The sequence below is a fragment of the Centruroides vittatus genome, unplaced genomic scaffold, assembly GCF_030686945.1.
Source record: "Centruroides vittatus isolate TY-2023 unplaced genomic scaffold, ASM3068694v2 contig_596, whole genome shotgun sequence".
Taxonomy (NCBI): domain Eukaryota; kingdom Metazoa; phylum Arthropoda; class Arachnida; order Scorpiones; family Buthidae; genus Centruroides; species Centruroides vittatus.
Window position 1 is genome coordinate 502864 of NW_027122360.1, and position 26185 is coordinate 529048.

At 29.6% G+C, this 26185-nt stretch overlaps 1 protein-coding gene across 1 annotated transcript in view; it reads right to left on the reverse strand.

Moving 5' to 3' along the window:
* Positions 1 to 26185, reverse strand: part of cyst (rho guanine nucleotide exchange factor 18 cysts) — a 218426-nt gene that overhangs the window by 138449 nt on the left and 53792 nt on the right. Inside the window, 3 exon segments of the mRNA XM_067275154.1 lie at positions 228 to 334; positions 10296 to 10482; positions 11637 to 11930. Of these exon segments, the coding sequence (XP_067131255.1) occupies positions 228 to 334; positions 10296 to 10482; positions 11637 to 11930 (588 nt within the window).

Genomic DNA, 26185 nt, shown 5'->3' on the forward strand with positions numbered 1-26185 from the left:
GAAATTATTTAATATTACAGCTCATGATAATTAAGTAAACACTACCAAAAATATAAACTACATTTTGATTATTTTTTGTATTGGCAAAATTTTTTGTATCTTAAACTATAATAATTTTGATGCCGAAACATTCGACACATTAAACTGGTGTTAAAAAATGAACTATAAAATCCCAAACATTTATCATTTGTGCTGACAAATAATATGTAAAAGTAATAAGAACATACCTATATCTCTGTTGCTCCAACTAAGACAACAAGATACAACAGGAGAATATATATTTTCTTCTTCAATTCTATCAAACATGCAGTTTTCAGAATTCTCTTTTCTGTGCCTGGAAAATTAATAATTAATTTAGATTTCATAATTATATTCAGAAAATGTAATTTATTGTTCTATACATATTACTTTAAAATTTTATTACATCATATTACTGACGCTAAAATTATTATATAACAGATTTTCATATCTAATTATAACATCAGTAATAATTTTATTAAGATTTATTAATAAAAATTATTAAAATAATTATAATTTAAAGAAATAATCTGATGAGACAGCAAATTAATAAGTTCATTATTATTTTTATTGAAACATTAATTAATTTATGGTGAAATGCTTTTAAGTATCTCTATTCATCCTCAGACTTTCAATAAGTCTAACAAAATAATATTCAAAAAATCTGAATAATTTACATCTCAAATATTTTTGAGATTTAAATTATCTGTATTCTAGTAAAGCACATTATGAATTAATTAAATAAAAAGAATTGCATAGAAGTTTTATTGATCAAAAGACTGATAATATTAACACATGGAATATATTCTTCTTAAACTACATTCAGATCATAAACTAGTTTTATTTCAGTGCTTTAAATAAAAGTATTTAAATGTTGTTCACAAGTTAATGAATTAAAAATGAATTAGAGAATCAAAAAAGCTTGTTTAAACTAGATTCAACAGTCTAATTCCAAAGGGTCTACAAAACATTCAGAGAGTAATATACAGTTATTTTCTTAAAGAATATGCTGAAAGAATTACAATGAGTTTACTTATTTTTGATATGATTAGTATGCATATAAACCACTTCCCTCAAAGAACAAGTTTTAATTTTGTTTCCCACCACAAATTCATATTTACACTTACCGTATAAGTATGCACTTAGCTAATGGAAAGCGACATGCCGACCGAAGCAAACCTTTGGCACGGAATGTTAAGTGCAGACCTTATATGGTCCCGTGCATTATTTAATATATACATACTGCAGAAACTCCAGATTACCCAAAATGGTTTTAAAAAAATTAAAACATGCAGCATTCTTTTTTTAGACATAGACACCAAACACTTCATGTAACTAGAAATTACTGTCATCTGTTGATTTAGCCACTAAACTAGGTTATGTACATAGCATTATGTTAGGTTTTGAGTAACTTTACTTAGTCTCAAATACAATAATTGCATTACAGTATTTCTGGTCCATGAAACTTTAAATGCATGGTGTTTGATGTACTCAAAACACAAAAACAAATGAGTTTCTAAATTATTCAAAAGAGACCTGTTTCCATCAAGTTCAGATAACAAAGTTTTCACTGTACAAATATATATGTGACATACATGCATAAATACATATATATATAGATCATCCACAAGCATTTTTTGATATTTAAAGAGGTCTGTAGATCTCAGAATTTTGGGAGATAGAATATACATAGGCAGAAACATTTGTCAGTAGTAAAGAATAAAAATTAAAAGACAGTGTACCATTCAATTAAAGAATAATCATATCATTTACAATCCAACTGGAAACATATTTCAAAATCAGTGAAAATGAAGTCTGAAACTGATTAAACTTAAATAAATAAATTTTAAAAACTAATTGATTTATTGATCTATAAATTGGTGATATTATTCTACAATAAAATATTAAAAATCAAAACAGCGAAACTGAGAACAGTCACAACATCTGATCACCATTATAAGTTAAAAACTTATCATGGTTAATTTGCTATAAAAAGTTTTCATAACAAGTCCAAAATAGTCAAAATTTTAAAAAAGAATATTTTAAAATCCACATCCATTATTATTAGAGAGAACAAAGTACTTTCCAATGAATTAAGAAAGAAACAGATGAAGCAACAAGAAACAAAAGATGACTGTTCACAAAATTGTGATGTGTAATTCAGTAAATCAAAGAATAAATTAATATAAGAAATATCACATTAAAGAAAAATCTCAGAACATAAAAATAATTTAAAAGAAAGGAACCCAACAGAAATCGTGTTAAGAAAGAAATGTTTTTAGCATGAGATAATGCAGATTTATTTCAGACAAATGAATGAGATATCTACTAAACATTGCAGAGTTGTGTGTCATAGCATAAAAAGAAAAATTAATAAATTTAATTAATAAATGAAATAAAAGAAGAAAAAGATTCTAAATCCCTGAATATGATTATTAAAAATAAAAAGAAGGGATCAAACAAACCTGTAAATGTTAAAACTATTAAACTGAAATATGAAATCATTGCTTAACAACATTCTGCATTTATTAAGTATGACTTAAAATTTAAATTTTGAAATATGTTTTCAGTTTGATCAAAATTTTTATTTTTCATTTTATTCTGTAAATATTTAACAATTGATTTAATATCGTTCAATAATCATTTACAATGCAATATTCGCTTTTACATTTATTATTTAGATTATGATGATAAACACTCCAACAAAAAATAGCAATAACCAGAAAATGAGATAATTTTAGTAAAAGCAAACATTTCCTTCCATATTAAATGGACATCATTAGATCAAACAAAAAATGAAATGAATATTTAAAAACAGAACAGAACATAAATGAACAAATTGTGCATAATGACTTGAGCATGCTATGTGCATGATATATGCAGAGTGAAAAATAAATAATTTAGAATATATCTTAAATAATGAACATAAATGATTACAATATTTAACTATTAATGAAGACAGATGATTTTATTAAGAAACACAATGAAGAATTGCTATTGATTTCTTGAAGTCCTTATCAAAGCACTAAGACAGACCAGGAATTTCTTCATTAAAAGTAAATTATAAATAAAAGATTTCTTCATTATAATCAAATAGATAAAAGGAAGAAATCATAATTTATTTTTATAGTAAATCCATTTTCTACTAATGTAAGAATTCATTGTAAACAAGCAATAACAAAACATTGAATTTTTAAGAGTTTAGCAGTTTAAATATTTTATCTTAACTTCAGATTATTCTTTATTCTTGATTTGAAACAGTCTTTTATAATATACTTGAAGTTTCAGTTGATTTAAGATAGACAATCTTAAATCAACTGAAACTACAAATACTGAAAATATTTGTATAATCTACAATATCGGTCGGTGTTGATATCAGCCATAAAAATTTCATAAAGTATTTAAAATATTTCACTCAAATCAGCAAGAAATAGCAAATGAATGTATATTTGTAAATATTTTACAGTTTGACTCCTTAATTCAAAATGTTTTCAGTATTAGAAATTCTGCGTAATTATAAAGTCAGTTTTTTGTGTCATATTATATGAGTTGTGGCCAGAAAATAATGAGACTGAAGCTGGAACTTTGAGCCTTCAGTAATATATTCATTTTAGTTGTTCCTTCAATGTATGATCCTTCTGCTTCCACACAATGCTCCATTTGCAATTTCCATTGATCATAACAGTGCTGCGGGTCATCTTCTGCAAGGCTACACAAAAGTTCTGTCATTTTTTTCTTGACAGCAGAAATTGAATCAAAATGGTGTCTCTTCAGACTTGACTTTAGGGAAAAGGTAAAAGTCGCATGGAGCTATGTCGGGCGAGCACGGTGGGTGTTCGAGTAGTGTGACTCCCCTTTTGGCCAAAACCGGCTTCGTTGACAGAGCGAAATGGGCTGGTGTGTTGTCCTAATGGAGGATGAAACTGTGTTGCCACTTTCTTCTAACCCTTTCCCACAAAGATTCCAGAACTTCTTTGTAGTAGTATTGGTTCACTGTTGTGCCTTCTGGAACCCAGTGTTCCAAAATTACACTCTTAATGTTGAAGAACACAATGAGCGTGGCCTTGAACTTAGACTTGCTTTGTCATGCTTTTTCCATCCTTGGTGACTGCGGTGTCTTCCAGTGCATGGATAGATGCTTTCTTTCAGGAATATACTGGAATATCCAAGTTTCATCACAAATTATGATGTTGTCCAGAAAGTTTGGCATCTCTTCAATTTGAGCCAAAATGTTGGAATAAATTCACTTGCGATTCTCTTTCTGCTCTGGGGACAGCAACCCTGGGACAACCTTAGCACACACTTTTGTCATGTTCAGTTTTTCATGCAAAATCTGCCTCACACTCTCCTTATCCACGTGTGCCATGTCTGTAGACTGTCGAATTGATCAAAGATTGAGCATTCTTATGCTCAGTCCTTGATCACTTTGAACAATCTGTTCCATTTTTTGTACATTTTCCTTGGTTTCTGACGTGCGGGGCCATCCAGAACATTCATCGTCTTTCACATCCTCTTAGCCCTCAGAAAATCTTCTGCACCATTCGAACAGAAGATTTTCTGGTATTATATGACCAAAAATAAAAGTGGAGTATTTGTGTTTAGAAATATTCTTAGGTACACTTCTATCTATTTTTATGGGCTTCCCATGAGCACTCTTTGCTTTTATTTTCAGTCACATAATATTAAAAACACTGTGAATGCTGAAGAAAATTTACTTTTTAGTTTTTAGTGCATTTATGTAAATAAAAAGTATTTCTTTAAAACTTTTTTTATATTTTTTAATTTTTAAATATTTTGCATTAAATAATAATATACTATAAATAACTGCAAAGTTATTTTAACACAAACATTATCTGAAGACAAAAAACTGAAATATTAGTTCTGCATTTGTAACTTTCAATGATAAATGACAATATCCTTGAAATATATATAAATTCATAGCTGTCGAAAGCTTGTGTGGGACCCAGGGATAGAACAAACTCCTTTTGTCATTTTTTGAACAAATGAAATATATATATTGTTTGTTTTTTTATTAATAAAAAAGCAGTCTTAAAGATTTTTTTTTGTTAGTAAAAATAACATCAATTTATTGGGTGTAACAACAACCACTATGGATCCTAAGTTTTCCCTATGTTAGGAGAAAAAAACCTTCTCAACAGCAAGTTTAATTTAAAGTAGGCTATTCATGTTGCATCACTTATGATTATAATTTTGCTAAAAGATAACACCTTCAACCATTTGGAGAGTTTGCTTTGGCATAAAATTCATTCCAAAGCAAACTTTCATCAGTGTGATAGAAAACCCACTAAATAAATTCTGGTAATACACCAGAATTTATTTTGCTTCTAGTATGAAACATACAATTGTGAAACTTGGGTATGTCCTAGCTGCTACCATCAGCTATCATGTTATTTTTCAACAAAGTCTCTGCACTTGCCTTTGGCCATATGCCAGAATTGAAGGAGAACATGTATGCTGGCTTGGTACCAGTCCTATTTTGTGCATGCAACCACTTCCTCACAGTACTGACAATATCTTCTCTGACTGGAACTCATCACCATCAAACTCATAGTCTTGCAAGTTTTTATGCAATGGTTTTTGTTGCTGCTTTTTGTCAATCGAGAGCTGCTTCTTCACCTCACGGCTGCCACGACAGACGTAGTGAGACAACTGCTTTGTGCCAAATTGCAGAGATCTGCCATTCCTATTGTCGTTGACTTCACACATTTTACCCAATGACTGATGGTGCTTTGATTGACAGCTGCAGTACCATAGAAACCACACAATTGTTTGTGAATGTTTCCAACAGTTTCCCTTTGGTAATGAGGAATTTTATCACTGTATGCTGCTTGGAATGTACGTCACTGACATTCACCATTTTTCAATGAAGCTGTGGTCCTGCCTGGCAGGAGAACTTGAAATTTTCCACAACATTACCTAAAGCTTCCAAGTACAACTCCTCAAAAGTACAGCCATGGCACAGTCTTCATTTCCCAATTTAAATTATGGCACATCATTACTTTTTGAACAACCCTTGGGTGTATATATATATATGTCAGATTCACCTAATATTTCACAAAAACAATATCAAAACTACAACTATAAACACAAGTGAGTAGCATTCTGATGTAAACTTCAAATATATAGTTGCAATATATTTTTACTTCTAAAATGAAATAATCTCAAAACTTACAAAGTTTTTCTTATCATTAATAATTTATAACTGCATATAATCCATAACAATGATTATAAACTCTGAAGAATTAAGCTGTACCACTTGATTCAACAATAAGATAAAATAAAACTATAAAAAAAAATGTTTATAAGCCAATCCAATCACTTACAAATTTTTACTGTAAATAATTTTTTAATCTGAGAAGTCATCCAAAGAAAAAAACAAGTAAATTTTCTTAAACCACTTTGCCTTGATTATTGTCTCGCATATTACGTATTTAGAACCAAAAAAGATATTGCATATAAATTGTTTTTACTGTTCTACATAAAGTAAGAATTCATAATATTACTTTTTCATTATATATATATATATATATATATATGTAAAATCTTGTAACAATTATTATAATTGAGCTTAATATTTATTTTATGTGATACAAGGTCAACAAGATCTGGTGTAAAATGTTGTATATGGAAAAGAATAAAAAAATTGACTCTAGAAAATAAATCCAGTTCATCTAATGAGAAAAAATATAGTAATGAAGCATAAATTTGAATAAATATTTTTTGAGAGAACTATAATATTCAACTTTTTCATATAAAATATTTAATTGCTTAATCAATATGATTATAAAAAAATTTTTTTAAATATCATATTATATTCACAGTAGTAATGATGATGGTGATGATATATATATATACTTTTATATATACATAAATTTGTTCTAATAAATAAATATATATGTGAAGATCGGGATTTTTATATTGTGGACTTAAATATTTTAATTAAAATTATATAAAAATGTTAAACTACATTTTATACAAAAACGGAACGAAGTAAACTAAAAAGGATTAGTTTAATGGGAAATCAACTGATAAAACTTTCTGATAAGATCGGTTTAAACTCGATTCCCATGAATTGAGTTCCTTGTTAATTTCTGTGTCACGAATATGTCACCCATCACTTTATTGGTCCAAGGAGATCATCTCCTCTGACGAAATCAAGGAAGTGCCTGCAAAACACCTCTTCATATAAAAAAGGCGTATGATGAGTAAGGATGCGGAAGCTGTTACTGGTGGGTGCACTCAAAAGCATATTTACCCATCGCCGCCAATCCTCCCTCATCAACTATATTCACGCCGAACTGTCGTCGTTACACTTCCTACCTGAACAACTATTACCTGTTGTTGGACAGAGTTATTACCCATAATCTACTACAACAGGGGTGGCGGAACCTATGGCACACGTGCCCAATGTGGCACCCAAGAGAAATCATCTGGCACGTAATGTATCATATGATTTCTGTTTTTTCAATCATCCTTTCTGTTTATCACCTGATCATCCTTTTTTCAATCAGATTTTTAACATTTATTCGAATTAAAGGGTATTTCTTTAATTTCTTTAAATATCATTATTAGAAGTCTAAGACTTTGGCATGCATTAACATCTTTAAAGCTAAGTATGCTTACAATATAGCAAGCGGACTCAAAAAAGTTTGCCATCCCTGTACTACAAGATCATCATCTATTCTTGGACCGAACACTTACTACAGCCTATAAGGATATCATCTATTATTGCATCGGCGTTCGACTACATATCTTAAGGTATTTATCCAACCCGCGGCTAATTGTAAGCTCTCTCTCTCATCCTCTTGTAAAGTTGACTATGGTCGCGTTCTCATCTAAAATATGTATACTTATGATATTCATCCAGAGAACCTGTAAATTTATATAGCAATTAATCTAACTAAATAACCTGTACCTAACGGAAATTACGTCTAAATAAACGGGTATTATTTATTTATAAAAAATCTCCGAATGCTTTTCTTCTGTCATTCTCCCCGTTCACTCCATTCCGGGTCTAACCCATACGTAACCGCTCGCGCGAATTTACAATCTCTGTATCGGTCTAAGGATACAGTGGTGTCATCCTGACACAGTATCAAAGAGATACCTGCCCTATGGTCATATATATATATATTAGAACAAATTTACAAGAACATGATTTACCAAAAAATATGTTTAAAATTACAAACAGTTCATCTACATTTTAATCCCAATACATTTATGCAAAAATTACAAATCACTAAATTACTAACTAGAAAATACTGTACAAATATAAACATGTAAAAACCGTATTATAAAGCCAAACAACCACCGGATAACATTAGGCTACTTTTCCATGATTATATTTAATTAATTACTAAATAATTTGTCACTAGAGAAATGCTTTAGGCACCATAAATTTAGAATATTCCGAAAGAAAAGAATCGGCCCAGAGTCCTACTCTGGGCCGATTCTTTTCTTTCGGAACCCGCAACTCCCATTTACCGAGGACAATTATATCATATTTAAATATGTCCAGAAGAGGAGATCTGACCAGAAGCTCCAGAAGCATAACTGGCAACACATCCATACCCCATAAATGAGAGTTGCAGGTTCAAGTCCTGCTCCAGGCTGATTCTTTTCCTCCAGAATATTCTAAATTACTTAATAAATATTAATTTAATTATAATTATTAAATTTAATAAGAGATGGCATGTAACGCCATCCTCTAGTGACAAATTATTTAGTAATTAATTAAATATAATTAATATAATTGCAGAAAGATTTATTAGGTTTTGTGAGGTTTGTTTAAATATATAATCAGGTTTATATATATATATATAAACCTGATTATAATCTGACAATCATTTAGCCTGAAGAAAACATTGTAATAACAATTTAAGATCTCTTTTAGACACTATATATAAATATACTTTTTATGGCAAAGAAAATGAAGCATTTACTTTTCAGATCTATATGAAAAAAATAGATAACTAAATTGATGAAATAATGTCATAATTAATTATCTAAATGCTTGGTTAGGATTTTGTTCTAATACAGAATAGACATTAACAACAACAAATTATTTGAAATAAAACAATTTAAACTTGAATTAACTCATCATGATATCAGTTTTCTAAAAGTAAAAAAATATTTAAATATAAATAGAAAAATATTAAATTTTTAAAAATATAATGAACTTTATGTAAAAAACTCATAATCCATTGTAAAATAAATTACTTAAGTTTGAGAAACTTTTCAAGTTCGACGATCCCAAAGCAAAGGATGAAAGATGAAATTTTAAATGAGAAAAATATCATTATTTGATGATAATACTTTGTATGTTCATACTGAATAAGATATCAATAATATAAAATTAAAATTTGATTTAAATTTAAAGATGTATAATACTGGAATACCACAGGAAAATTTAAAAATAATAAGCTGTGATATACAGAACTCACAGAATAATAAGATTAAGTAAATTTTATTCCTATCATGGAAAATAAAGTAAATAAAATACAATAAACATTTTCTTTTTAAACTGCTAAAATTTTCTCCAAGACTAGGAATAACATTTTGTGTATTAAACAACATAAATCGTCCTAAAGTTATTTCCTTACTAATATCGAATGCCAACAAATTTTTAAAATCTATGATCAATCTTACTTATTAGAAATGAAACAAATTCAGAAAAATGTTTGTTTGTTACATACATTCATTCATAAAATTAAAAACTCCTTTAAAAATAAAAATCACATTGCTCATCCACATAATTACTGTAATCAACATTAAAAACACTAAGATGGTCTTGATTTTTCTTTAAAGTCTTAGTCACTTGTAAAATGTTAAAAATCTTGTTTTGGATGAAATCTTCACTATTTATCATTCTCTGAAACATCATACATAATAGGATTAATCTTTCTTTAGAATATTTTAAATATTTTACAAGGTGCTATAAAGTCTCTGCAGAAAGAGCAAAACCTCCATAGTGTTTTTTAATGTGTTTTATTTTCCTGACTTGTTATATATTTAACATGAGAAAGTGTTGGAATCATGTCAAATTTGACCCTCTGTGTTTTTGCAAATCTTGAAGTTTTGAAACACTTGATCCCAAAAATGTAAAATATATATATATTTCACAAATGTGAAAAATATATTTTTTTCACATTTAATTAGTTATACAGAAAATGAATGCATATAACTATATAATTAAATAAAATATGTACTTATAGGTAAACATCTGAAGAAATAATTTATACAAAACAATGACTTACATCCTTAGTAGATTTGCTAATTCAGAAAATTGTTTATTATATGCAACTTGTTCTGGTAGATAACCATTGTGGTTTACCATCTGTAATGCAAAATGATTATTTGGTATGGTCAGTAAGTACAGAGCCAGCTTTTCAAATCCAAGACAGGCAACTAAATGAAATAATGTGTCGTTGGGAACGGTAAAATCTGAAACAATAATACAAATGTATAAAATAAGAGAAAAACAATCTTAATTTATATTTATTTTTCTTGTATTAAAGCTAGTATTTTATATATTCTAAGAGAAAACAATGTTCTTTTTAATTGATAAGAGTCTTTAATGCAGTACTTTTATTAATATCCTATAAGTTTTCAATTTGAAATTTAAGGTAAAATTGCAGTTCTGAATGAGGAATTTGGACTCCCTAAATTTTACACTTTCTTAGATGACCAGAAAAGAGTCATATCTCTAATTGTGACCCTTAGCGAGATATTTGCCTCCTATGTTTTTGTGATGTCATTACTGTTAAAATATCTGACCAAGTTGCTTGTTACTCATGTGACAGGTTTAACTCCAGTCCTGTCCTGAAAGTAGTCAGTGCAATGGTGTTTTTTGTGTTTTATGAGCTTTTAGCCATCTCTAGTAAAGTGGAAAACAGTTGATTGTTTAGCATTGTTTTGAGAAATAATTCTGGATTTTTTTCACTTTTTTATTTTAACCCATTTTTGAGAGTATTCAAAATTCCAAATAGGCCAATTTCAAGGAGCTATATCCCTCAAAAGATCACATACAGACCATCGGTTTCTTTGACTTTTTTTTACTCCTACAGGCACAGTCTACAGCTCTGATAAGGACCCAACTGTCTCATTCAGAGTTGTATTTGTACAAATTTAACTGAACCACCACAATGATTTCAAACTTTTTCAGGTATTGTATCGATATTTTCAATATCTGTAACTGTTGTGAAATACTCGATCCCATTCTTTATTATACGAAGCAAAAACATACATATACTGTATGTAATTTAATACTTCTTCAATACATAATTGAAATACATGAGACGTTTTCAATTACCCAATGTATTTCTGGTTCAGTTTACCAGTATACAAAATACTTGAAAAGATATTGTGGTTATTCTTTACAGTAAATAATTTTGTAAATAAATATTTCTACTCATTAGTAATAAATTTCTAATGAATGCAAAATATAACATCAACAGATTGATACTTAAATAAGATTTTTCTAATGGAAATGGATAGAATTCAAAGTTTATGTTAAGAAAAACTATTTATATTTTTGTAAATATAATTTTCTCATTAAACAAAAACATTTTTAAAAAATTTTAATTATATCCAAATACCTTCAATGCTGTTTCTAGCATAACTCCAAGAAACGGGTAAATGTAACGATTTAATGGCAGCCGTCAGGCACAAATCCATTTCCGACTTTGAAACCGACGTAGTGTCCATATATTCTTTACATAAATATTCAACTTTCTTCCACATATTTTCATTGTCGACTCCATCGGTAAGCATTTTGGCAATCTGATATATTGTATCAGAAATATAATCGAAACGACAAGAAGCAATACATTTTAACTTATTGCTAATTTGTATAAATGCATCCAATTGAACAGTTTCTGGTTCATTATGACCTAAATTAATATATAAGAATATTAAAATATGTTTATTGCACTAATATAGTATATTAATAAAAAATTTTTATTTTATAATTATTATTGTCGTAAACTATATAAATGAAAACACTTTCATTACTTTTTTATTAACAACAGAATTTTTAATATATTAATTAACATTTTAAATATTATTTAAATGCTCAATTCAAAAGTACTTATACACATAATATATTTTTGAATTTAATATATATGATAACTGTATCACTGTATGATATAAAGCAGATTATATCTGCTTTAGATCATATACAGTAATATAAATATATAAAGCATATATATATCTACTTTATGATAAAATTATATCACAAACATTATTTAAAACTTTTAAATTGTCTATAATTTTTTATAAATTTATGCAATATGATATACGATTCACAAAAGAATGTGAAAATATTTTTAATTAACTAAAGAAGTCTTAAATTGAATACTTCTTCAATTAATTAAAAATGTTTCTACTTGTTTTTGGGGCCGTGTATCTTAGGATGGTTCCACACATACGGTATTTGCCAAATGCCGAGCAAACTTTGGCCAATACCGAACGGTGAAGATGATTTACTAGCGACTAATATTTGGTATTGGCTCCTTGTCAGTATGTCGTGTCAAATCAAAGGAGATGAATAAACAATTATTCGACAATTAATTAATACCGAACAAATGGCGTAGGCTTTAAGGAGTCAAAATATGTTGCTTTCTTTCAATTTTAAATAAAAAAAGAACTATATTATATAAGACTTTTACTATAAATTTACATTTCACAAACAAGAATTTCAAAACAACAGTTAACAAATTTAAATTGCAATAAAATAATCATTAAATTTAAGTTAAAAAAACACATCTGATGTTCAGGTTAATGATCTGGATGCATAAATGTCACTTATTTACAGTCGTCACAGTATTTTTTTTTCCTTTAATTTTTGTAATGTATTTACATATTACAATAAAAAGTTATTAATGATGCATTATATTATTGTTATTAATATATAGTTATAATAATATTCACTAAATTAAAATTACTAACATAACATTCTAAATGAATGATATTTTATGATAGATTATTCTGTCTGCTTACTACAATATGCCATTTGTCTTATCTTAGCAGAAGATGAATCTCTCTTAAAATAATAATAATAAAGTTATTATATTTTAAAAGAGAATCATCACTCAACTATAAATTACTCCTGAAACAAGATATTGGGCTGGCAAATGTCAACTAACATAGCATGCTTTTGCAGAGTTAATTAAACACTTGTTTTTTATTAATATGAGATAGGAACTGCGTGATGTTTGAATTTAAGAATATTTTTACTAAATCACAAATTATTAAAACTGATTGAATATGACAGCCAAACATTTTAGAGTAAAGCTTTACTCAATAAAATTAGTAAATAAATAAAGAAATAAAGTACATTCTTAAAAATTTCAATGAGTAGAAAAGAATGCTAAAAATTGTTAGTTTTTGTAAACTTTTATACAGCACAAGGTTTATAATTATTACTATCTTATATCTTTAATCAGATAAAATACCTACAAATTTATATAATAAAGTTAAATTTTGAAATTATCAGTATTCTTTCTTAGAGAAACTTTAAAAACTAATCAAAAAAGAAGAATAATTTTGTTCTTCATAGAGGGAAAAAAGTATTAATAAACTTTACTGATCTCTTTTCATAGATTTAAATAAAATCCAGAATATTTACAGTCTAAAAGAATCATACTACTTTGTAAACTGTTGTTTTTAAATTTTTATAAAAGGAAACACCAGTCAAACCATTTCAGATTTTAAATTTATTAAGTAAATTTTTCAATATGGTTACAGTGAAAAACACAATATGATAGTGAGCGAGCATAACTATAGACTTTGAAGTTTATAAAAATAGGTCAGCAGAATTTATCATTATTATCTCTATATGAAGACTAAAATCATCTTCTTTTAGTCTATTTTTAAAATTTTGTAAAATAAAATTCCAGTCAAGCAACTTCAACTTTTTAATTCAAAGTGTTCTATACTTTAGTTTACTCCTACATAATAAATACGGAATATTCCTTTACATGTATTATTAATAGATGCAATTAAAAATAATTTATTATTTTTAATTGCATGCACAATTTCCAAGTCAAAGTATTCGAAAGTTTTTGATAGTTAAAAGAAAGATGTTTTAAATATCAAATATCCAATATTAAATACAAGATTAATCTCTAAATTTCTACTTCAGTATTCTTATAATATGGGCTATTAATTTTATTGCTTTTCTACAAGTTATAAATCTAGAGAAATAACTATAAATGTTGAAAAATCCTATATTAATTAAAAGTTTCTACAAATTTCAAGCATTAATCTTTTATTTAATCACAAAGAAAAATATTTAATTGTAACATTTTATCAATAAAATATTACAAAATAAAAATCATTATCCAAATAAAAAGTGTTAAAAAATACACTTTGAATAATGATTATATTATCTAAATGATGATTAATTCTGATGGATAGTATCATTTATCTTTAAAATTATCTTATAAAATCACAGATGTCAAAATTAAATATATGAAATCAATTATTTTAAATATTTAAGATATTTGAAATTAAATGGCTGGATGACCAAGCAGTTAAGGTGACAGCCTACCACTGTGGGGATCAGGGATCTAAAATCACCAGAAATTTTTCAGGGTGTGGTCTGTCCAGATATGTTGGGCACCACTCCTCACTGCCTAGCTGCTCCATTGTGGGATGGCCAAACTCAAAATGGGCTTGCTAGAAAGGCTCTCTTAATTCCCACAGTAAAGAAAGTTTTTTTTTAAAAAAAAAACAAGATATTTGAACATGCTGGTTACATATACAGTAAATTAACAACACCTTCAAGCCTGTTACCGGTGTGTTCACCCACGATGACAAAAAACGAAAAAATAGTTTGTTACTAATGTTTTCAAACCAAACAGGTTCTTCTTCAGGTAACATTGAATTCCTGGCAGAATGCGGATCAAAAAAAAGGAATATAATTTGAAACTTGAACATGTGCTTCTCGATTACGTCTTCTTGGGCATGCGTTCTCCGGTGATTGACGGTATTTACAGATTTTTGTCCGTAAGCACCTGCCACGCTACTGATAGTGTTATCTCTTCTTTGTGATTGATGCAGTTATTATTGCTGAGGCTAGCTATGTAGATGCACACAGCCTCTAACCACCTGAGGTGTTGTGCATGTTATGTAGTGCGGATAACTCTCGCCTGATTAAAATCCAGCTCTATGTCTGGATCCGAGGTGTAAATGGTCGGAGCAGTGGTGGTCCTCTCATTCTGTATATCAGCTGAGTGTTCATTCAATCTAACTCTTAAAGAGCACTTCATAGAACCTATATAGACTAGGTTTCTCTCGCATCTGTTATCCTTAATCAGGATGCTGTATACACCGGGGAGTCTATCCCGGTCAGGATCGTCCTTTCCATTATGGAGGATGTTAAATATGGATGCACATCTTCTGTAAGCGATGCGAATGTGGCTCTTTTTAGCTATCTCGGTATACAGCGATTTGAGATAAGGGTTGTAAGTGACTGGAATGATTTTGTCTTTCTCGGGTCGGTCTTCGCCCTGGGAAAGGACTTGGGCGGTATTTTTGTGTCGGTGGAACTTGTCGATCAACCTATGTGAGAGCTTGTAGTATCCATGGTCCTTGGCGATGCGTTGCGTATGTTTCGGCTTGGTCTGGAGAGCTTGTTGCGTGGACCACTGCTCTGGCCATTTACACCTTGGATCCAGACACAGAGCTGGATTTTAATCAGATGAGAGTTATCCGCACCACACAACATCTCAGGTGGTTAGAGGCTGTGTGCATCTACATAGCTAGACTCAGTAATAATAACTGCATCAATCACAAAGAAGAGATAACACTATCAGTAGCGTGGCAAGCACTTATGACAAAAATCTATAAATACCGTCAATTGCTAGAGAGTGCATGCCCAAGATGTAATTGAAAAGTGCATGTTTGCATTTCAAATTGTGTTCCTTTTCTTCGATCTGCATTCCATCAGGAATTCAATGTTACCTGAAGAAGAACCTGTTTAGTTCAAAAACATTAGTAACAAACTATTTTTTCATTTTTCGTCATCATGGGTGAACACACCAGTAACAGGCTTGAAGGTATTGTTAATTTACTGCACTCTGGTGTTGAGTTAGTGATGTTTTTTACATATACAGTACAGTACATGCTGGTTAATTGGGACTACCATTTACAGTATTTGGGACATATATTGAAAGACAGAAACAAAGGAGATGATATAAGGCAAATTTACTTCACTTATTTGGGACATCCCACTGCTTTATTGGCATAGCATATGGCAATATGTTAATTGACTGATGTTAAAAACCAAATCAGAAGAGTTAGCTGCAAAGATGGATGACATCAATTTCAAAGCTACAGATGAGTGATTATCGTGACGGAAAACCAGACATGAAATAAAATTTAAGATAGCACAAAGTGAAAAACCAATGCTGACACTATGAGTGCCAAAGAATGGAAATCAACTAAGTTGCATGAATTGCTGCAGAAATTTAGTCCTGATCATATCTGCAAGGCAGATGAAACTGAATACTGTCAGATTCAAAAAAAGCAATGGATTGCATTACTGTATTATGCTGCTGTAATATGTCATAAAGTGATAAACATTATTAGTCATTAGAAAGTATGCTAAGCTTCGGTGTTTTAAAGGTCTTAGAACTGGTGGTCCTCTCATTCTGTATATCAGCTGAGTGTTCGTTCAATATAACTCCTAAGGAGCACTGTTTACCAGTTAAGTATTATGCCAGCAAGAATGCATGGGTGATTTCCAATATTTTTTTGAAATGGCTTGTGAGTTGGGATGCAGAACTTCAAAAAAGTCAAGAACACTTTTGCTATTCTTGGACAACTCTGCTGTTCATCCTCATGTAGTGTTTGAAAAAACATTCATCTGAAGTTTCTTCCAGTTAATACCATGTCCCTGATACAACCATTGGATATGAGAATAATAAAAAATTTGAAAATGTATTGCAGAAGGCAGGTACAATATATCCTTGAAGCAATTGAAAAAAATATCTTATCATCATCTACAAAAGCAGATGAAATTAGTTCCAAGGTTACTATTTTATAAGCAATACAATATGCCGCTGATAGCTGAAGAAAAGTAAGCTAGAGCACAATTCAAAACTGCTTTTCTGATTACAGTTTTAAGACTTTAGAACAGGAAATGCCAGATATAACCAATAATGTTAGTAAAATTGTTCATAAACTACAAAATATTAGAAACCACAAAGAATTTTTATACATTGCTGATCGTCTGTGTTGCAATGAAAATGGGGATTAAGTAGATGCAATTACTGAACAAGTTGTTTCAGAAAAACACCTAAAAACTAAAAAATATAAGGATGGTGATTTAGATGATACTCCCAGTCAAGACTTGGTGACTAGGAAGTCTGAAAATTTATTCCTGAACTAAGATGAACTATATACATTTCTGAGAGTTTCTAATAATTATAGTTTATCAGTGGCGTGCCGTCATTGGAAGCGATGGAAGCACCGCTTTCCTTGTATTTTCTAAAATATAAATTCATATTGGGTAATTATTTTCATATTTTAACATACTTTAAATTAATTAAAATTAATATTTTATTATAACCACATTATATATCTTATTACAAATTTCTATACTACATGTGAAAAAAACAATACGATTGCTATTGTATATTCAAATATCAGTGGCAGAATGGAAGCGCTGTATTGTTGAAACCGGGTCAGCTTCCATGGTGAAAATAACTGAATGGTGTAAAGCAGCCAGATTATAGGCATTGGCGTATGTGCTTTACAAGAGCATCAACCTCACCCGGTTTAGCCAGTGGAAGCTACACACCAAAATATCATATAACGCTTCCAAGGATTCTATCCCTTAGCCACTGGCAGGGAGCTATCTGACTATGTGAATTGTTTCAAGATTTAAAAAGTAAAGAGTATTCAATGTTTTTTTTATGTATGTTTTTCTCAAAGTTATATTTAATTATAATTTTCTTTTAATTATACTGTAATTATATTGACAGATTTTTGGACATAAAATCTTTAGAATTTTTATCACTTTTAGATGTTAATAATTTTAATATTATGAAAAACAATTTTTCCAAGCGTGTTTTAATTCTTTAAATTAAGTAAATTTTATGGGAAATTTTTTGATTTATCTAAATTACGTAGTGAATCGCAATATTTATATTCGTGTCCAGACTATATTGACAAGTAACTCTTAGACATAAAAAGTATTATAGTTAATGACGATCCGAACAAAGATGTAAAGAATTATACAATTTTAGAAGAATTATATGACTAAAAGAATTATATGATTCAATATCATTAATTTTTACGCTACCATCTACCGGTAAGTCTGTCGAGTGCAGTTTTTCAATCACGAAGCAAATTCATACATTGGCAAGGAACACTCTGTTGGAGGAAAGATTGTCGTCACTAGCATTGCTTTCGATAGAAAAAGAGCTTTTAAATACGTTGATGGAACCGACGACCAGAGACTTTTATGATAAAGTAATTAATGACTTTGAGGAAAAAATTGCCGAATAGAGTTAGTTTATAAAAAATTAAAAAAAAAACAAGTTTTTCTATTATTGTTTGTATCATATCAATTTGTATTATGTATGTATTATTTGTATTTTAGAACTAAAATACATAAATTGTTTATTTTTGTCATTTCTAGTATTTGTTTAAAATTTTTATGAAAATATGAGGTTCCGGACAGATCTGAACCATCACGAAAGACACGAAAAAATGGTTAATTTAGAGAAAAATTTTGGTTTAAAAAAACAGGAAAATGTCGTTTGTAGTCGGACACCCATTCTTTATATCAAACTGCGAGGCAGAAACCATAAATCACGGAAGGAAGTAGTCCTATGATCGGTGGAAGATCGAATTCATCTTCGATTTTGATTTTTCTCATGCTCCAGGAGTCTTGTTACGTTCAGTAACCAGGGACCAACCACTCGGGAAGTGTAACTGAGGGAGAATAACCAATCAAACTGGACGAAAGAAAGAACGAAGACTGATATAATCCCCGACAATTGAGAACACTTCGCACTTGGTTAACATTCCGAATAACCAAAATGCCATGTGTCAACGCTCCAAAAAAAACAATTTCTCATCTATTGTGCCAACCTGTAACCTGTGCCACTTCAGACTTAGACCGTGTCCCCGACGTCAACGGACGAAGTCTCTCTGTGTCTTACAGACTTGTCAACACTGCTGTCCCGGGACCATGATCAAACAACCACATCGATGCCCAGGATGTTCAAACAGCTGATTGTCCTACAGCAAACTATTTTGTATGCGGTTTTTGTCAGATACTTGTCGTCTTTGTCTTTTCCGCCACCACGCACGTACCCTAGACCACCACTGATGCGCAATTAACCGATTGCCCCTGGAAGTCGGCTCCTTACAGAAACACAGCTTCCCTATCATCAAATGTCACGGCATGCCACTGTAATTTATCAAAAACATTCAAATTATCATTTGCTCTTTCAATTGTGATTTACTTGCTTTCTCAAAGTTTAAAGTACTGTAAAAACCAAAAATATTATTAATAAATAAATTGTAGACAAATTATTTATTGTTATTTATTCATTTTTCATTGAATTTTGGAAATGCTATCAGGAGGTTGATTTCAACCTCTATTATACAACAGCCCAAGTAAAGGATTAAATATACAATAGTTCTAGGTACACAATCTATGCTAAACATTATTATAAATATATTTAACAAATGGTTAGAATGTGATTTGAAAACTTGTATTATGTCTGATCTATATAATCAATTAATTTCAAATTTTCTGTGGAAAATGATATATGTATAGATTTTTGTATAATTCTAATAGCTTATTATTAAATTTGAAACCATGTCTTCCTGTGTACTTTGTTTCCTCAGCACGATGAAGTGCAATTGATTAGACACGAGGCAGTTTTTTACATTCTTTATTTATTCATTGGTCTAATTCTAATAGCATTTTGTATTTTCAAAGTGAATTAATGAATGGTAACCCAGGTTGAGGGTTTGTATGGGGCCCAGGGTAGAGTAGGCCCCTTTAGCATTTTGTTTTTTGAACAAACAAAATATGTAGAATGTTTTTTATTAATAAAAAGATGTCTTAAAAATTTTATTTTCTGTTAGTAAAAATAATGTTAATTTTATAGGAATAAGAATCACTACACACTCCAAATTTTTCTCTTGGCCCGAAGAGAAATTCCTGGCTATCTTTCTCTCTCTTGACAGTCCTGATGGTAATATATCTCAGATTATTCACTAACATAAGAAGAAAAACTCACAAAAGGCATTAGGGAATATTTTATTTTCCTGCGAGCACTTTCAATGGAGTTATGAACATCGTCTTCATTCAGAAAAGGAATCGAACATTTTTTTCGAATGTATTTTAAATTAGAAACAGGAACGGCATTAACCATTTAGAATAATAACAACTTTTAGAAGAAAAAGTTTTAAAAATTTAAAAATAAAATATTCCCTAACACCTTTTATGTGAGGTTCTCTCCTTGTGTCAAGTACAATTGTCGGAGTGATGTCCACCATACGTGTTTATGTTACTTTACAAGATTATTCAGTACATAAAGAAGCCAATTTATCACTTTGTAACATAATACATAAAGTAAAACAACATAATAAATTTATCATTTTTCATAATCATACTGATATATAATATATACAATCGAGTCCGCATAAGTCGTCATAGGTATAACTCGACACCGTCGGTTAAGTAGTCAGTTTTCCGTGGTCCCGGCCGACTTACATAAGCACTGTTAAAAAACTCTGGTTTACTCGACACCATTTAACTCGTCACCACCGGATAAATCGACATACTTTTTCTGTCCCACACTTGTTTAGACGTCTGATAAGTCGACTCCCCCTCCTGAAAAAAAATGAGTTCACACTGCACAGTGCGGCGTAAACTCATGTTTTTCAGGAGGGGAGTCGACTTATTTGTTAATATATACATAATAAAAATGCTTTAACATTCTATGTATTTTTATATATAAAATAATAACAGATAAACAAAAAATATACAATCTATATCAGCGTCACAGCAGAATCCGATTTTGCATTTTCTCACGTCATGCGTTATTTGTAGCACCTGTTTCACATTTCTGTTAGAAATGAGTGTCCGAAAGCTAAAATGCTTACGCCGAAGGAAAAATACGAACTTGTTTCTGAAGTTGAATATAAGAAAACTTTGCAAGCCAAATTTGCAAAACAATAGTTTTGGAAGGTTTTTTTTTACCTTTCAAAAACAACATTGGTGGGAATCCTGAAGAAAAAAGAGGAAATTAAAAAACTTCTTCTTGGATTTTTGTCACAGCTGTCTCAAAACACCAGAGAAAGTCGCCGTACAAAGATGTCGAAGATGCTCTCCTACATTGGCTAAAGCAAATTCATTCATCGAATCTTCCTGTTTTGGGACCAATACTAAAACAAAAGGTGATGGAAATTGCTGGGGTACTTGGAGTAGAAACCAACTTTAGTATCACTGATGGATAATCAGAGAGGTATATTACACTACTGTATTTTACTAATTGTAGTATTGTGGATTTTCCAACTTTGCTTTAGTTATCATATTGGATAACTCCACACATTTTCACTTCCCCTTGGGATGTCGACTTATGCGGACTCTACTATATATATTCGTTTATATTTATATATCCTTGTAAATATAAATGATTAACTCTGCAAGTGTGGTCTAAAAACATTGTCATAAGTTATCAATATTAAACTTTTTACCAAATAATCTACTAGATTATTTATCAACACATATTAAGGCTAATTAATAACCAGATAAAAAGCAGTTTGTTTATAGGTATAGACTGAAATAATTCAGCAAATACTTTGATAATACTAGTGTATCAGATTGATGCACTAGAATTACAGAGAACGATCCCGAATAAAATCCTAGCTTATTGAGGATCTTTTTCCTCCAGTGCTGTCAATCCTTCTCTAAAATGTAGTTTTTAAGATTTCCAGGTTCCCTTCATGAAATGTCCTCAAAAGCAGTTTCCCTTTACATTATGCTGGCCAACAAATTTTTTCTGTTTCCATTCTTTTCAGCAACCCATCATTTGTGAAGTATTTCCATCCAACTTATTCTTTCCATCTTCTTCAGAGACTACATTTCAAAAGCTTGAGGAGCTTTTGAGACTGTCTTTGAACAAGATGGAAACCAACATGCTCCTAGAGTCAAGCATCTAAGATTTGCATCCATATGTTTCCACACTCCAAATTGCTGTCTTGATTAATTTTAATTTTTTTTTTTTTATTTAACTGTTCATTACTGCATATTTTTGATATTTTAAAGAAACTATTTCCTGCTTTGTGGATTCTGATTTCAAAATCATATTTCAAGTTAGTCGGTTACATCATTAACAATCGAACTGCGTAAATATTCAAATGTTTGATTACTTCCCTTCCAATTTTAAATTTATCATATATCTTTCTTGAAATTTTCGTGACTAAATTTTGTATGATGTTTTTTGACAGCAGCATTCAATTTCTTGATTAGTTCTTGAGTTCATCATGAGGTATAATCATGTTATTACTCAAAGTTCATTTTATCTTAATTCCAATCTCATAATTATCAAAAACTTCTTGGATCAACCATTCAGAGTAACAAATGAATAAGAAATGAGACAACCAATAGCCTTGTCTCACTTTTTAACAATTTATTTTCTACACAACTAATTTAAATTTTTATAAGTACTGATTTTAGTAACCATTATTAAATTTTCGAAATATATCGACAGTTTTCTTCATTAATGAAAACAGGAACACAATACTACAATTATAGAAATCGTGATGACAAATTGATTTTTCCTTTCAATTAATCAAACTATTTATCCATTTATAACTATAAATTTAGAATTATTTGTTTTTCTGAACTAATTTCTAGAATATAGTTTATAAACATAAATTACACTCAGTTTTGTATATCTGATAACAGATAATTATAAGAAAAACCTTGAATAAAAACCTAGCAATTGTTCTAACTTTACTTACTTTCTTTGATATCTGACATTCCAAGGTCATTTATCCTTGATGTTTTTCTTATATTTAAAATAAGATTTATTTTAATACATTCACAACTTTATACTTAAATGTCTCACAAATTTATTATTTAAATATTTAATAAAATTAAATTTATGATTTTACTATTAAATTTGACAACTTTTACATTGAAATCATGTTTATAGCATTTGATGGGTGGGGTTGAAAAATTGAAAAGATCATTTAAAAGGGAGTGAAGCTGATTACTTATATATAAAAATAACTTTAATGTATATATTTTTCCATCGGATAAAATGATGTCGAGTGAGTCAATAAGAATAAGCAATTACAAATGTGATTCATATAATAAAAATAACTGGAAAAATTTTATTGATTTTTATTAGCTGAACTACATAAAATTATTTAAAATTAAGGGCATTTATATAAGGTTAATATTTATAATAAATTATTAAAATCCTTTTAAATAGATAATTTCAAGTATAAAATGAGAGAGATTTCAATACAATAAAAAGTGATTTTGTTAAAGTATAAAACTATTTATGTAAAATAATAATAAATTACTTATAAAAATAGAGATGTTTGATCTATAAAATTTTAAAATCATACATATATTCTAGTTAAAAGTTTATTTTTGTATAATGTACTAGAATTTAAAAACATCCAGTAAATAAAATAGTTATAATAAAAGACCATTTGCTTCTTTTTTATATGTATTTCTAATTCATTTAAATATAAATGAATTAATAGAGTCTTTAATTACAAAGCAACTTTTTAAAATCATTTTTTGTCTTAAGAAGAAAAACTGGACTTTGAATTCATATGTATTTAATGAAATGAACAAGAAGGCCAATATAGGGCCAGCCTTTAATGAGAATATCACCAACTGATATCAGAAAATAGATAATAACATCTTATAAAGAGCATTATACCAAAAACTTATATTTCTAGTCATTTACTGTATTTAAATGACTATGTTAATTAAATTCTAAAAAATAAAATTATGACAATATAAATAAAACAATCTGGTCTATGTAAGATTCTGTTATGAAAACAAAAGTATAATATCATATTCTGTTGTAAATAACCAAAACACTCCAAGAAATTATAAGCCTGTAACAGAAAATAAAAAAATTCTTAATTTTCAATTTCTGAAAGAAGGCTTCATAAATCTCTTTCTGTGAAATAATTTTTTTACAGATATATCTAGAGCAGGTCCTCAAAGTGGGTATGCATACCCTAGGGCAGTGATTCTTAACAGGGAAGCCGTGGCCTCCTGGGGGTCCGTAAGGAGTTTGCCGGGGGCTGCCAAATTATGCAAAATTTCCTTCAGAATATAATAAAAAGAAAATTGATTGTATAACCGAATTTTTTTTTTTTTACAGTGGTGTTCATTAATTTCCTTCAACGCGCTTGGCAGGTTTAGTGAGATCAACATGTCTATAATATCTTTCAACGAATTCTAGACTTTTAGTTTAGCTTTCTTAATTTACCACTTAAGTGCCTCAACGTCCTCCAATGTGTCTTCAGTATGTTCATAAGTGTTTTAATGTGCTTCGTATGCATTAGTGTGCCTAATAGGCTTAGTGCTTAGTGTGTTTCAATGTTTAAATCAATTCAATGTGCTTGAGTGTGTCTCAACATATCATTGTGGTGTTTTCAATGGGTCAAGTGTGCTTCGAATAAGTTTCGGCAAGCTCCTAAATCTGTGCAATGGGTTTTCTCTGTGTGCCTCGATATCTTAGTGTTCAGCGTGTTTCAAGTAATCAACGTGCCCTGATGTATACGACGTGTTTTTAACTGTAGTACGAAATTTCAGTTTTTTGTGGAAACCAATGTGTTTATGTTTGCTTCAGTTGTGCATTGAGAGGTGCTGCTTTTAGGTCGTCCCTTAGTGCGTGAACTCTACATCGTCTGAGAGTTGCGCCTTGTTAAAGGCAAAGTGTCTTAAACTATAGACATACTGGATCACCTGTAGACCACTCATCAGGCATTCTCCATTTTGGATCTCTGCTTTTCCTACAGGCAAACATTTCGACATTTTAATTGCTGAATAAAACTATGACTACCACGGATGTGCCTACAGTTTTCAGCAACTATAATTACCTATAATAACTATAATCTTTTTTTTTTTTTTTTTTTTTTTTTTGTTTTGTTTTGTTTTTTGTTCATTTAATTTATTCATTTAAACACTATGAATTATTATTACAAATACTATATTGTTCTTACATATACATATGTACTTATTCTATTTATTCTTTAATTACTTTAACTGTACTAATGTATATATATATTTACTCAATGTTACTCTATTTAATATTTTACAAACCTCTCGGTAATGCATACGCGGGGCCGAGAAATGTACTTTTGTACCTAAATAAAGAATGTATGTATGTATGTATGTATGTATAACCGAATATCATATTGAGAAGTGAAGTAAGAAAGATAAAGTTTTCCTATTTAGTATTTTTTTATTTATTTTTTATTTCTTTCTACATACAACTTTGTTAGTACAGAAGAAATAAATGCAAATATGCTACTTACACTGCAGTATTTACTTCTTTTATTCCAAAGCAATTCTAAGAAACTATTCATGCTTGCAGTGGCGTAGCGAACATAACTGGCGCCCGACATTTTATTGGCGCCCCTCTTCCCCCTCCAGAAACACATATAGTTTGTCTTGGAGACCATTTGGGCGCCCCTCTGAGAGTGGCACCCGGTGCATGATACACCTTGCACCCCCCCACGCTACACTACTGCATGCTTGGAATTTTAAAAATAATTAGGAAAAATAGTAAGCTTAGTAGTAGGCTTTGAAAATTTAAATATTTTTGCAAAGGATATGCAAAATCTTTACAAGTTGTGGATGTTTTAGTTTTAGTTTAGTTTTAGCATCGACTTTGGATCGATTTATCGACATGTTTCTGATTTTATTTGTTAAAAATTAATGAGTTTTCATATTTAATTGTGAAGTTTGAATGTTATTTAAATAGATAATGAAATAGTAAAGTTATGATTTACATTTATTATATAAAAAATAAAGCAATAATAAAAAATCAATTTATTATAGATAATTTAACAAATATAAATTATTATTAAAAAAAATGGGGGTCACAAAAAAAATTATGAAAGATTTGGTGGG